Here is a 12,294-nt window from a genome sequence, read left to right on the forward strand (position 1 = left end):
GTGGGGCCCATGGCTGAGGCCAGCCTCGGTGGCAAAAAAAACTGGCAGAGTCTTGGCAGCCCGGGGCTTCTGGAGCAAAGACGTGTCCAGAGCCCAGAAGCCAGGTACTCTCAGGGATTACAGAAGAAATAGAAGATTCACATGTGTTTAATGTATATAAAGGCAAGGAAAGGACAGTCCCAGATTCAAGAGCAGTATTCTGTACAATGCATATGGTGGGGCTGAGGGGCAAGGGGAAGAGGCCATAGAACCCATACCCAAACATGTACAAAAATAACTTACACGACGACCCCCACCAGCAAGGATGATGGAGCTCTCCCCAGCCCCCAGGGCTGGGGGGCATATTCTAGAAAACGGCACGAGGGGAGCTAACCAGTGCAAGCCAAGGTGCTGTGGGGGAAAGAAGGGGTGCCAGTCCGGAGGGGAGGAAGGCCTATGAGGAGGCCTTGAGACGGCTGGCGGCCGAGCGGGAGCTCAGCAGTTTGTCCACCATGGTGCGGGCATAGCGGAGCCGGCTGGCCAGCTCCTTGGAGCAGCCGTATTCCTCCAGCAGGCTCAGGCGGTACGTGCGGAAGTCCCGCCTCTCGTCGATGTAGGTCACAGCTGCCATCAGTGGGCACAGGATGAGTTTGGTATGGTCCTAGGAGGGGAGACAGAGAGTTACGAGTGGCCTGAAGGTCCCAGCTGCTAGTACAGGCCAGGAAGTAGAGGGGAGACATTCCAACTGACGAGGGGTTCCCGCCCCCACTCCTGTTCTTCCTATTGCCTGATGCCAAGCACAGGTCCCACACCTCCCACTCCCCACCCTACTCTGGGGGCCTGTGGACAGGTACAGGTACCTCACCCCGACCTCCCCACCCTGCTTCACCTGGAAGAAGTTGATCTGCACACAGCCATTGCTGAGGTGAAGGATGATGGCGCTGCGGGTGCGAAACCAGGTGCGCAGGTAGGGTAGCCGGGCGAGCTCATCGCCTTCCCGGGGCGTGATGTTGGCCCCCGCCTTCAGCAAGTGTTCACTCATGTAGTTCCGGAAATACTTCAGGAGGGTGATCTGGTTGGAAAAGGAGGGAGGGAGGCCAGAGTTAGAGCCTAACTGCCCTGCACGTGCCTCCCTCTCGGCAGCCCCAGACCACGCGGCCACCAGCCACCGGCTGGTGCTCACCTTCTTCATCAGGGAGTTGGGGTGGGAGCTCACGGTGAGGTAGGACTCGGTGCCATCACGCTCTATGTACTGCAGGCTGTCACCGTCATTGTAGAGGATCAGGCGCGTCGAGTCATTGAAGAGCACCCCCACACTGTTGTCACATAGCTGGTACCCTGGTGGGTGGAGGGAGACCTCAGGAAGGGGGAGAAGGGAGCAGGGCAGGGCACTAGTGAGAGGCCTGGGATGGAGACAGGAGACTGTTGACAGCAGAGGATCAAGGAGCCAAAAAAGGCAAGAACCTGGAACAGCTCAAAGGGGCACCTGGCTATACCCGAGCCACCGCCCATTCTGGAAGCAACCTACCGAGGCCGTACTTGTCCGAATAGTCCACCCACTTGCTGACCCAGAAGATGGGGATGCAGGCAGGATCCTCAGCCTCCTCTGTGACAGAAACAGACAGATGGTTGGTCAGCACCCACATCTTCCCCTCCATTCCACTCATGTGGCCCATGCCAGGGAGGATTGCTGGGCACCCCACCCAGGCTCTTTCAAGAGTCCTGGGGCCCCAGAGAAAAGCCAAGCAGGGCCTGTGCCACCACCAAGCCCTGGCAAGCAGCGGGACAGAAAAGTTCCAGTTCCATTCATTCATTCATTCCGTCCATCCATGCATCAGAGGCCACCCTGTGCCAGGCACTGTCACAGATGCAATGAGCAATGGCATAAAACCCAGCCTTCAAGGAACTTACATTCTCGTTATAGGGACAGAGGCTGATCAACATAAATATGGACAAAATAAATGTTATTTCTATCATGACGAGAGTCAGTGGCTAATGGATTATCTAATTTTTTGGTTCTGAGTTATTAAGAAATTATCGGAATATATACAATTCCAAATACATCAAAATGTTATGTTCGGGGAGCCTGCGTGGCTGTTCGTTATGTGTCTGACTTCGGCTCAGGTCATGATCTCAGGTTCACGGGATCAAGCCCTGGGTAGGGCTCAGTGGGGAGCCTGCTTCTCCCTCTCCCCCTGCTTGTGCTCTCTCTCAAATAAATAAAATCTTTAAAAAAAAAAACTGTCATGTTTAGTGCATGTGATAATCCCTTATTTAAATACAGGGGAGTAAGAAGTGCTCAGAGTTGGGGGCCAGGGAAATGCTCATGGAAGGGACACTGGGGCAGATATCTGAAGGAGGCGAGTATGAGCCTTGCATATATGTGGAGGAAGTACATTCCAGAAGAAGGGAACAGTATGAGCAAGAGCCCTAAGTCTCTTGAAGACTAAGCAGGAATCCCCTGGACAGCTGAAGGAGCATATGCAGATGTATAAGGTACCACATGGAGGTGCTGGAAGATGGGGCACTTGCAGAGGTAGAACACATGAATCAGAAAAAGATAGGCGGGTCCTTGAGTGTCAGGCTAACCCATTTGGATTTTAATCTATAGAAAAGCAGGGAACTAACAGTATTATGGAGACGGGGCCTGGACAAGCCTCAGACACTCTGCGGCGGCGACTTCCCCACCCTCTCCAAGTGCACAGGCAACCCCATCCCCAGGCCCCTACCATGCCCACCTTGCCTCACCAGCCCCCGCTCTGAGGGCTTGGATGCATTGACGCTGTGTAGCTGCTGTAGCATATCGCCCAGGTGGCAGTCAACCACCTCATTGGTCTCCCGGACCCCTGGCTCCTCTTTTTCCCGGGGCCGCTCAGGCATGGGGTTCTCCGTGCCTGTGAAGAAGATGATGCATAGTCATTAGCTGGGCACAAAGGCAGCAGGTGGGAGGGGAATGGGACCCTCTGCCTAGCTGGTACTCTCCCCAGAGAAAAATTATTTTTGCTGCCATTGCTTTGGGTCAACGGAGTCAGTGCTGGGTTACAGAGCAGCAGCGGCCACACTCATGTGACAGGAGCATGGGACGCATACCTCTAGGGCCAAGCCAAGCCCTTAAGGAAGGTTTCATGGTCACACACACCAAAGAGCTTCAGATGCTCTGGCCTCTGCCCCCATACTGGGCCCTCCAGGACACCACCAGTCACTCTGGGAGACGGTGTGAAGGCACCACCAGCTCGGAGCTGCCCAGCCAAAAATTAAAACCCAGGAAAACAGGAGGGCTTGGTTAATCGTATACAGCTCATCAACAAAATGGATTAAGCAGGCATTTGTTGAAAACATGAGATTTTTTTTCCACCCCCAAGTTTTATACAAACGTCCAAAGAGTCTGAAAAGATACTTTCAGATTTTCTCATTGGTTATATTTGGGTTAGAAAAGCACGGATGATTTTTTTATTGTCTTTATGCTCTAATGTTTCTTTCCCCACCAACACATGTTAGTTCTCCTTGTAGAATACGGAATTTGTCTTATAATATTTTTAAGATCAGAGTTTTCAATTTAAAAATACTATGCTGTGGTAAGAACTGAAATGTGAAATAATATATTTGGGACTTGCTTTAAAAACCCTAGCAAAGGAGGGTGCCTTTGGCTCAGGTGTTGATCTCAGGGTCCTGGGATGGAGCCCCGCATCGAGCTCTCTGCTCAGCAGGGTAGTCTGCGTCCCCTCTTCTCTCTGCCTGCCTCTCTGCCTACTTGTGATCTCTGTCTGTCAAATAAATAAATAAATAAATAAAAATCTTAAAAAATAAAATAACAATATTTTATACATTATAGGCCAAAGAATAAATCCATGAGTACATGTTGATACAATTAACGGAATAAATACTTGAGAGAGAAGCGACAGCTCTTCCTTAGAGAAGAATTCTGATAAATTAACTTAGAAGGAGTGGGGAAGAGAGAGGAATCTCCACTAGAATAACACATTAGCAACTGCCTTAATGAGATCCAAGGGGATCCACTGAGATCCACCAAGGATATGAGTTTGAGGAGAAACAAGATTATCTCAAAGTAGCTCAAGCAAAGGTATCTGATTAGTTACGAAGGGAAAAATTGGAACTCTGAATCAGACCCCACTCTAACCAACTGCTCAAGATTAAAATTACCAATAAAAAGAAATGGCAAAAATAAACAAAAAAGGAATCCTTAACGGTTTAATTACCAAAACAAAACAAAACAAAAAAAACCCACCCAAAACCAAAACAGTATTAGATTACAATAGAAACAAATGAATTTATATGTTAAATTGGTGCTATATCCACACAGAGGAAAAAAAGTATTTCAAATAACCTTTATAAAAGCACTAAATACCCTTAGTGAAATATTCTAAAGACAAATGGACTTGAACAAGCTAAAACATCACTTGAAAAGAAAAACAGTAAGAGGAACTAGTTTATAGATGTTGAAAAATATATGCATGTTAGTATAAGGAAACAAGATTGTCAGTTGAAATACAAGAATAAAATCAAAGAAATAAAAATCTTAATATTGTATTTGAACTGGACACTCATAAATTACAAAAAGTAGTAACTCCACAATAGACAAAACAATATTGTACCAGTGTTAAGTTTCTTGAACTTGCTGTGTCATGTGCTACAGTTATGTGAAAGAATCTTTGTTTTTAGAAAAAATACACTGAAGTATTAAGTGGTCAAGGGCAGGACATATACAACTTACTTTTAAGTGGTTAGGGAAAAAAACTGGGTGTATATACACACACATGCACATACACACTTACATAATTTATATATATACTAAAGAGAAAAAGGTAAAGTTTAGAAAGATATTAATTGGTGGAGAAAAGGGAGCTTTTGTCTATTCTTCCACCTTTACATAATCTGACTGTTGAATGTGGTGGGGAGATCCACTGCATTATGCCCTACATACATACTTGAAATTTTCCATATTTATTTTCAATGAGCCATCATTGTGTGATGTTAGGAATTTTTTAAATGCTAAGAGTTTTTCAGGTGTGGCATTCAGTCCACTTGCCTTTTTCTAGGTGACAGGTCTGATCCAGCCATGGTTAAAGTCTGTCTTTCCCCACTAGGGCCCACCCAGGGGCAGGGCAGTTTGCCCTGAGTGGGGTGGGGGCTGTGGATTCAAGGACAGGGGCGGGTCCTACACACGCCTGGGCTCTGGGAGCCACCTATCCACACAGCTAGAGCCTAGGCTCTCTCTGGGGGCCTACTGTTTTACCTTTATTGAGGACTGTGAGAGGTTTCCGGCTGTTGGGGTCCAGACTGCTGGGAGCGATGGAAAACCGGGGTGCAATTGTGAGACAGGTGATGGGGAGCCGGGCAGGGATGTAGCCGGAAGTAAAGAACTCGTCATTGAGCAGCTCATGAATGGTGGGGCGGGCAGTAGGATCTGTCTGAAGCATCTTCTGGATGAGGGAGGCGGCCACAGGGTTGACATGCTGGAGCAGAGAGGGAGCGCCGTGAGTGGGACATAATGGGGAACCCGAGTGCAATGCTGTCATAGGCACTGCAGCCCCTGGCTCACATACACCATGTGAGCTATGTTTCCCAAACTGGCTTTACTGAGTTGACACATGTCAATCTAAGCTGTGAGAATGATCACTTCTCTTTTTTTGAGCCTCAAGAGTCATCGGATTTCCCTTCAATTTATTCCAGAGCAACTTAACTTGTTCACCACTAAGGTAGCACTTGAGAACATAGGTTGTGGGGTCTTAAAGACTTGATTAGCTCCCAGTACTCTCCCTAGTACTGTCCCTGATAGCAGCTATGGCAAGTAACCCGACGTGCTTAGGACTTTGTGTCTTCATCTGGAAAGTAAGGACATAGCAATGAGCCTAGAATCCTACTAGGATTCGATGGGGTTTAACCCAGCACAGGTCAAAAGCATAGTAACAGCTTAGCATTAGCTGTACACTTACTATGTGCCAGGACAGTGTTCCAAGCTGTCATGTGTATTAATTTGCTTACCCTTCACAAAAACACCTAAAGGGGCAGAGGTCTCTATTACTATCTCTCTTTTGCAGAGAAGGAAATGGAGCACAGAGAGGTTAAATGCCTTTCTAAGAATATGTATTTAAAGTGGTGAAGTCGGCACCCACTCCAAACCCTCAAGGGTCTGTCCATCTGAGAGTTAAATGACGCTTTGTGAGAGATTTTGTCTGTCCTTATGCAGACAGGGCCCTTGACTTCAAGGCTACCACACCGGAAAGCAGCCACTTGTCAGGCTTCTGCACAAACAGGCTATTCCTTTCAATGCACTGACGCCAGTGGTTGTGAAAATGCACATCACTTTGGATTTGGGGTGGTTCAGGACTCTCCGAGTGCTTACTGTATACAAGGTACCCTGTGAGCTGCTCCCTTTTATAAATGGAAACTAGAGTTCAAAAGATTCAGGCCACTTGCCCAGTTATCTGGCTACTACGTGGCAGAGCCCAGTTAAATCAAGGTCCATTCCCTGAGGTTAAGCAGCACTTCTGTGTCTGCCTCCTGCTCCCTCCCCATTTTTTTTTCTCTTTCCACATCTTTTGGGTCATCTACCCAACCTCTGAGAATCTATAAACTCTCTCCTCTTAGAAAAAATGCTTCTGTGCACACATGTCAAGCTCTGTACGTTTTAGTCAGAGCCCTGTGGCTATCCTAGGGGTAGGGGTGACCTAGCTCTGTCCCCAGGATATGGCTTGGTTCAATAAACAGCTTTTGGGGGGAAAACCTCCAAAACAAAATATATTTAAACTTTAAAAAAAAGTGCTTTAGTCACCTTGGGAATACTGTAGTCATTCTTCTTGATCCGGAGGTAGGTCTCTTTGAGGCAAGAGGTCTCAAAAGGTGGTTTGCCCACTAACAATGTATACCTGTAAGCACAAGGGGGCGGATTTGGCTCAAGGCTGCCAACCAAAACCTACCTGCCGGAGGAATCATCTCAGGGTGGGCATCTGGAAATTCTGACTTTGGGGTCCTTGAGGATAGTCATCAAGTCCACAGGAGCCAGGGCATGGGTGGGGCTGAGCCCTCAGAAGAAGACAGGTGACAGCACCAGGACTCTTAAGGCCAGTAGTGACTTTCCAGCTGGAGCCTGTAGGAATCCAGGGCCCCAGAGGCTGCAGGCCAGTATAAAACAGGTCCCAGTGTGCAGGCTACCTGCCCTTATAGAGGCAGCCCCACTTTGATGACTCTGCACTCAAGGCATGAAGTTTTCATTTGAAAAACTCTACTGCAAAGAAGTCTAGAAGCCACTGCTACAACTCACTTTTAGTTCTCCAGTACCTTGGCCAACAACAACCAAAAAAGAGAACACCCAAAAAGGCCCAACCCTCTGCCCACCACCCACCTGCTTTAGGAGGTCTTGATCAAGACTTTACTGTGCATGGAAATCACCTAGGGATTTTGTTAAAATCCAGATTCTGAGCCAGTCAGTAGCCTGCGTCCTGAGATTCTGCATTTCTAACAAGTTTCTGGGCAATTCTGCTGCTCTGTGGACCACACTTTGAGCAGCAAGGGCTTAGAGCAGGTTTGTGGAGGTCCCCCCAGCCCCACAGCCCAGGCCGCTGCAAGAATCCCACAGGATACACCAGTGAGAAGAAAAGGTATGGAAATCAGGCTTTGTTTTTGGGCAATCTGTTCTCTGGAGCAGCCTCTCCATAGGCAGAAAGGTCCGAAGGATAAAGTCAGCCAGGTAAGATGTCCAAAAGGGCCAGGTGGGTCTGAAGACAACTCCCAACTTACATGATACACCCAATGGACCACACGTCCACCTCGAAACTGTGCCCTTTCTTGCTCAGCACCTCAGGAGCTATGTAATTGGGAGTCCCGCACAAGGTCTTCTTGCGTTCCCCGTCATATTCCACTTTGGTTGCCAGTCCAAAATCCCCTGGGACAGAGGGAGGAAGAGGGGGTATTCAGTTGCTAGCCTGTCCTCTGCCAATGCAGAAAGCTGGTACAGGTGTGACTGTCAAGAACCAGGGTCATTTGATCCCTCTGGCTCCTACTCCTCATAGGCAGCAAGGCTTGTCCCGGATTCTTCCCAGGGCAGTGCCCCTCCTTGGCCCTCCCCTTAGAAAGGAGGGCCACATTTCTAAAAGGGAACAGATGGAAATGGCACAACTCAAATGCCCTCAAGGAATCAAGCAAGTAAAGGTCAGCACTGCTATTTGGCAAGTTTGTGAGTTAAGAGCAGGGAGAGTTGGGGGCTGTGGCAAATCTGAGGGAGCCTAAGGTGAACAGCAGCTTTTTAGCCCAGCAAAGAGCTGCGTGAGGGCATACTGTCTTAGAACCGCAGGGGCTTCCAATTGTTTAAAGAGAGTTCCAAATCTTAATTTTTATAACAAGCATCCCAATTTATGTCAATGGAAACGAATTCAAATTCTTTTAAAAAGTACTGTGTAGGAGCACTAAAAAATGCATCTGCAGGATACAGGCTTGGGCTCGGTTTTAAATTTTCTGTGCTAAAGAGAGGATTCTAGAGGCCATCAACAGCCCAGACTTCTACCATCCTCTTTCTCCCTCCTTTGTCTCCTTCCTATTTCCTCTCCCAGCCTCCTCATTTCGGCTTCTGGGGGTGTCAAGCACCCCTGCAGGCCCAGCACTCACCTATTTTCACCTCCAGATCCTCATTCAGGAAAAGGTTGCCCAGCTTAAGGTCCCGGTGAATAACCCGGTTTCGGTGCAGGTACTGGCAGCCAAGGACAATCTGCCGAAGGTAGTAGCGGGCTTCCGGCTCGGTCAGTGCTTTCCTCCGTTTGTGCAGCTCCAGGAGAGACTGAGTGGGGGAAGGAGAGGAGTAATGGGGAGTACCAAGGCACAGAGGGAAGGGCTTGTCATTTAAAGCAGCCCAGGACACCCCCCCCACCCTCCAGGAGAGCTAGGAGCTGTTCTCTCCCTAAGACTGGCCCCTACCGCTCATAGAACCCCTTCTCCCACTAGCTGCCTCCCAACCCTCCTACCTGGAGCACCTCTTTCAGCCGCGCTCCCCTCCCGGAAGCTCGGAGTCCACAGTATCCCTCCCTAGGCCTTTGCGCGGCAGGAGATCCCTCTCCAGCCGCCTCTCTTTCCGGAAGCTCCGGAGCCAGCTCCAACCACCCTCTCCCCGACCCAACCCTACCCCGGAAGCTCCCGACTCGCAGCACCCCTTCCCCGGGACTCCTCCCTTAGCAACTCCGGAAGCCCCTACGTCCAGTACCAGGATTCTCCTCCTACTCGCGCCTGCCCCGCTCCGCTCAACACCTAGGGTCCAGGAGCCTCCTTCTCCACCAGCAACAGTTCTCAGCACCACTTAACCGGAGCCCCCTCCCCTAGCGTCTCCAAGTGCCAAGCACCCTCTCCCCTCTCCTCAAGACCTTTACAACCCCTAGCTCGAGGTTCCCAGCACCTCTTCTCTAGCAGCTCCAAGCTCCCGGAGCCCCCAGCCCTGGTCCCGAGGCAGCGACACTCACCCTCCGGCGGCAGAGCTCCAACACCACGAATACGAAGTCATTGTCCTCGAAAAAGCCGTGGAAGCCTACGATGTGCTGGTGGGCGAGGCTGCGGTGAATGGAAATCTCCATGGACATCTTCTCCTTCTGGTGCGGCTTGAGCAGCAGAGACTTAGGCACGATCTTGCCCGCGAACACCTCCTTAGTGTCAGCGTCCGAGATTTCGAAGCACTTAGCAAAGCCTCCCTTCCCCAGAAAGCGTCCCCGCAGGTAGCGCCGCCGGCTGCGCGGGTCCACTAGGACCTCCGGGATCTCTTTCGCCGGCGGAGCAGCCGCCGGGGCCCCGGGAGCTGCACCTCCGGGACCCCCGGCTTTCCCTGGGTCCGCTGGTGCCCGCGCCAGCTTCCCTGCAGTTGCCGCCGCACTCATGTTCCCGGAGCTGCTCCACGGACCTAGCAGGGTCTGGGTAGAGGCTTGGCACCGCTTCGCTCCTCCTCGAATTCAAACGCGGCGCCGGGAACGTTACAAGAGCCTGCGCGCCACTGATTGGCCGCGGGGATTTAAAATCCAAACCCGCCCGCCGCGCGGCACGATGGGAGCGCTCTACACCGCTGCCTCCTTTAAACCCGTACGCAGCCCGGGTGGCTTGGGGAGAGAAGCTTGATTGACAGGGACTCGTGCACAGCCGACACGTGGGAAACCTGGGAAACCGTACCCAGCGAGCGGATGCCGAGACCGGCCGGAGGAGACCAGGGAGTTCAGGATTTCTTCCTTTCTCCGCGGCCGGGAAAGGTCCTGCAGTTCCCATGTACCTCCTCCAGGAAGCTTTCCCCAATTCCTTCCTCCACTCCCACCCCCACCCCGCCTTCTAGACTATAAACTCTTGAGAACAGAGATCTGTCAGGGCAGCCTTAGGCAGCCGCCTCCGAGACAGCTGAGCTGTCCTCAGCAATGTTCCGAGACACCCCAATAAGCTAAAATCCAAGTAAAAACACGGAGCTTGCCAGGCTGATGCACTTTCGTGGCTCGGTCCCTACCTCCGGGGTAACAGCTGCTCCTAAGTCCCTCCAGAATATAGAGCAACTCCACTCAAGCATATATGGTTCAGGGACCACCAGCATTACCATCACCTGGGAACTTGTTAGAAAGAAAATTTCAGACCTTACCGCAGACCTCCTGACTCGGGAGTCTGCCTTTCAATGTAACTGCCAGGTGATTCCCACACATTCTGATGTTCCAGACGCACAGTACCAGGGCCCCCCACATGCAAGAAAGTTGTCTGGCTTGCTCACTGCTCTATTTCCCAGGGCATAAAATAGTGGACCCTCAAGTCTCTGGTGAGAGGAAGGACGGCTGGTTGGCAGAATGCCCAGCAAACTGGCAGGCCGAGGCCATACAGCTCGCAGGGGTGTGTTTTGTTTGGCCTCCCACTTTTGAAAAATTGGATTCATTTACAGCACTTAAAAATCAAGAGAGCTCACATAAAAATTCAGATTGGTGTTTTTTCCTAACAAAAACTAGAAGGTCCCGCCACTCTATGTCTACCTATTTTCCCAGTTTGTGATAGTGCCCAGCTATTTCCCTCTCTGCCCATTTCCCTGACTTCCCAAAGTACTGGAGTGGCAGACCTGGAACAGCAAAAAGCCCAAGTTCGAAGCCCTTTTTCTGTGCACCCTTGTACCCTATGATGTCTCGGGTAGAGCCCACCAAGTATCAACCATAGTCTAAGTATCTCTTTACCTGCCTCCCAGTAAACTGAGAGGTGATGATGACATCTTTCCTAGCCCATGTCCCAAGCTCCCAGAGCAATGCCTAGTAAAAAGGAGTAACTGAAATGTTTGCTGAATAAAAGGAAGTTTTTTTAAAAAAAGTTATTATTTTTTTATCCTTGTGGTGGGTAATCTTTTTATTGAAGTTTAAGATACGTAGAGAAAAAGTTCACATAACTGTACAGCTCAATGAATTTTCACAACTTGAACCCACCCCACGTAAACAACACCCAAAATGAGGAAGAGAACACTACCAACACCCAGAAGCCCCCTGTGTGCCCTGTTTTGGGAGCCCCCAAAACCAGCCCACAGTTTGATGACTACTCACAGGACTCAGCATAGAGTCTTACTGTCATCAGGCTATAATTTATTATAGCGAAAGGCTACCAGGCAAAATCAGCAAAGGGAAAAGGTACAGAGAACAAAGTGCCGAGGAAACCGGGCGCAAACTTCCCAGAGCCCTCTCCCAGTGGAGTCACACAGGACACACTTAATTCCTCCAGCAGTGAGTTACGATAACAAGTGTGAAATGTTATTTGCCAGGGAAGCTCCTTAGAGACTCAGTACCAGGGCTTTTACTGGGGGCTGGTCAAGTAGGCACCCTCTGTCTAGCACATAACAAAATTCTGGATTCCTGGAAGGAAAGCAGGTATTCAGCATAAACCATATTGTTTTACACAGTTCAGGCAGGGAGCCACTCATATCATTCAGGGAGTGTTGAGAACCCTCTCCACATCCAATTATCCAGGTGTCAGCAAAGGGTCAGCCTTGCAGACAAGGAGAGCAGTGTCAGGCCTACTCTATTAACTCTCTTCTGTACTGGCCTCCACCTAGGCTGTTGGCCCAGGCTTCGATACAGCAAATTTATTATCAGTAGGACCCCATGCAAAAGGATGAGACCATCCTGCCGTATACTGATCTCAGTTATGCTCCTTAGGGGTCCCGTGTTTAAGCCAGTTAAAATAAATCCCATTAACAATACAAGTCTATTTTAGATATGGTATAAGTGAACTATACCTCAAATTTAAAAACAAAAAACAAAAAACAAACAAAAAAACACAGTCTATCTTAGAATGCCAAGTGGCTTCCTCCAAACTTCTGTA

The 12,294-nt window shown here is 49.7% G+C and overlaps 1 protein-coding gene across 2 annotated transcripts; it reads right to left on the reverse strand.

Moving 5' to 3' along the window:
* Positions 1–33: 33 nt before the first annotated feature.
* On the reverse strand, positions 34–11,265 carry LOC111162240 (polo like kinase 1). 2 transcript variants are annotated; one of them, XM_022526512.1, is made up of 10 exons: positions 9,444–11,265; positions 8,602–8,770; positions 7,738–7,882; positions 6,773–6,866; positions 5,234–5,453; positions 2,718–2,873; positions 1,508–1,585; positions 1,163–1,317; positions 869–1,051; positions 34–640 (listed from the first exon to the last, which is right to left on the reverse strand). In XM_022526512.1, exons 1-10 carry the CDS (start codon positions 9,849–9,851, stop codon positions 434–436), a joined length of 1,815 nt encoding a protein of 604 aa, XP_022382220.1. In that variant the 5' UTR covers positions 9,852–11,265; the 3' UTR covers positions 34–433. The 2 variants fall into 2 exon arrangements, with proteins under 2 accessions (XP_022382220.1, XP_022382219.1); XM_022526511.1 differs by having other exon boundaries at positions 150–640; positions 869–1,317.
* Between the last annotated feature and the right edge of the window lie 1,029 nt (positions 11,266–12,294).

Source organism: Enhydra lutris, unplaced genomic scaffold (genome assembly GCF_002288905.1).
Source record: "Enhydra lutris kenyoni isolate GAN:26980312 unplaced genomic scaffold, ASM228890v2 scaffoldscaffold90, whole genome shotgun sequence".
NCBI classification, from domain to species: domain Eukaryota; kingdom Metazoa; phylum Chordata; class Mammalia; order Carnivora; family Mustelidae; genus Enhydra; species Enhydra lutris.

Excerpts from the sequence above, each read along its gene's own strand:
- LOC111162240 (XM_022526511.1), bottom strand. The coding sequence starts at position 9,851 with ATGAGTGCGGCGGCAACTGCAGGGAAGCTGGCGCGGGCACCAGCGGAC. Across the intron at positions 8,771-9,443 it reads TGGAGCTCTGCCGCCGGAGG|TCTCTCCTGGAGCTGCACAA; the intron begins GTGAGTGTCGCT and ends TCCCCCACTCAG. Across the intron at positions 7,883-8,601 it reads GGATCTGGAGGTGAAAATAG|GGGATTTTGGACTGGCAACC; the intron begins GTGAGTGCTGGG and ends CCTCTGTCCCAG.